Consider the following 2,439-nt stretch of genomic DNA (forward strand, 5'->3'; position numbering starts at 1 on the left):
GCTGAACAAAAGCGTCGTATCTCTTATTTCACACAGTAGAACTCTCGTATGCCTCATGGCTTGAGGAAGAGCGGATGTGGAGAATATAGTCGAATTAACCACATACTTATACTATACCATATACTACATACGTCGATATCGAGTCGTACTTAAGATTACGACCCGTATACATTTATGTTTCTTAAACTATATTTCTGGTCTGACAAATGATAGATATATATATTTCTCTCGAATGCGACGTTTCAGTCGCGTTATTTTCTCCTCGAAGAAATTGCTCGCGAGGTCGCGCGCGTCTCCGTGACTTCCGATATATTTCCATGTTACTTTCATCGTGTTCCCTTCATCATCCCCGCAGAGTCCTTCCGTCCGATTAATTATACACGACAATTTATTGTAATGCTAATTCACAATGTATACACTATGTACAATCATTATGCGCCCACTGCTGCGACCTATTTTACGCAAAGTTGTATTGCTATCTCCGACTTATATATGATATACGGGGTGCTCTAAACATTGTGTACACATGCGAGCAAACGTGTATGGATTGCACGAAAATTCGGGACGCATTAAAGTATGCATCGCTCTCGATTGACATGTAGATGTAGAGAGAAGCCGATGACGATGCGCGACGTTTTTCCTGATCGCAAGAATGCGTAGAGATGTATACACTAATTAGCACTAATAATTAGCACTTGAAACGGTATCGCGCGATGCCATGGATTGAAATATCAGGCCGACATTAAACGCGCAGAAATCTGAGACTGTAACGAATCACGTGAATCACGGTAATTGTCCAGCAAATCAGAATCGGGTAGAGCTCGATGTTCGACCTTGAGCCTGATTTAGGGGGTTCTTGGGCAAGACGTTGATTGCTGGCGGCGAGAGTGGCAATATCGATGGTTTTGAGAGGCTGGTCATTAGCGATTCCTGGTAGTGTCGATTGGCAAATCAGAATCAAACTGCCACCAGAAAAATGATGCCGTTCCAAGCGCATTGTTAGACCCAACCGCGTCGTAGAGACCAGCTTTCCGTCTATGTTGCCAATTCCTCGCAAGTCTTTAGTTAAGGCTCTGTTTACCTATTAAGAATCAGGCACAGAATTTAAAGAGTTTAAAATGTAATTTGTAAAGTCTATATTTAAATAACTTGTATAGTGATAGAATTTATATTACAGCTTCGAGTTACCGAGATATCTAATATGAGATATGAAATACGAAAAATTATAAGAGATTGCAAATAAAGATTTCATTTCGACTATCATATGTTATTATTTTTTTTCGTTTATTAATTCACATACTACAAAAGGCAGTTATTCTATGTATTACTTTTTAGTTTATGGTTTTATTTTAGATTCTCTAATTACTTAATATATATATTATACAATACTTTTGAGATTTTTACGGATATTTTCTTCAAAGAAATTACGCGATTTACGGATTGTCTCCATGTCTTGATACATCATTAAATGCCATCATTTCGTGAACACTTCACTTCAGTAGGATGAAAAATCTGAAATTGTCAATCAATACAGTGCTATAAGCTGCTTAGTTTCTCAAGAATAAACTTGTATAAACGTAACAGAATTGTAACGGAAATATGCTATTTATACACAGAAAGAATGATTTTGATAAAGTATCTAAAAATTTGGCTAGATATATATATATATATATAAATCTGAAAGTAATGTTATTGGACCATCAAAATAATTATATAGAATGTTTAAATTGATTGCTAGAATGTTAAAACTAATTGTAGAATAAACTGTTCATCATGCTTGAGATTTTTCTAAAATTATTTTAATAGTCCAACAAAATTATTTTCAGATCTGTATCTAACGAAATTTTTAGATACCTTAGCAAAATCTTTTTGTCTACAATATAAATCATAACTCTAATAAAATTGATATAACAAACGACGTTTTAGAATCGTTACTATTATTTTTAAGAGACTCAACAATTCAAACAATCTGATATAGAATAACCATCAGGATTGTGTTGAAAGTAAACTAACTATTATATCCTCTTCTATTAACCTCCTTCATTTCGATTGTTTTTCATATTAAGATCGAGTATTTAATTCTATTTTATTTGAGTTGTTATACAGTGTTCCATAAATTTTAACCAATCGTTTTTGTGTAGATAGAGCGGACTAAACTGTTGAAAAGTTCTCTACAATTTTCTCTACAATTTTTAATAATTAACAAAATATTAATTATTAAAAATTATTAAAAATTACCAAATATTGATTTTGAATAATTTTTTACGCAAATACTATCAATTTCACAGAAGAACTGTAAGAGACAAAAATCATTTATTTTCTTCTCATAGAATTCTAAAAATTTTTTATCAACTTTTTAGTTGCATTTTTTATTTTTACTAACATGAGAAGATACGGTATTAAAAAATTCTGAAAAATTCCTGAAGAAGTTTTTAGAGT

General features: G+C 32.6%; 1 protein-coding gene across 1 annotated transcript in view; it reads right to left on the bottom strand.

Moving 5' to 3' along the window:
* Window positions 1–742: 742 nt before the first annotated feature.
* The window catches only part of LOC105619308, a 128,907-nt gene continuing 127,210 nt past the window's right edge, over window positions 743–2,439 (bottom strand). Inside the window, exon 4 of the mRNA XM_012200830.1 lies at window positions 743–1,081. Within this exon, the coding sequence (XP_012056220.1) occupies window positions 743–1,081 (339 nt within the window). The remainder of the gene's footprint in view (window positions 1,082–2,439) is intronic.

This window comes from Atta cephalotes (genome assembly GCF_000143395.1).
Source record: "Atta cephalotes unplaced genomic scaffold scaffold00020, whole genome shotgun sequence".
NCBI lineage: Eukaryota > Metazoa > Arthropoda > Insecta > Hymenoptera > Formicidae > Atta > Atta cephalotes.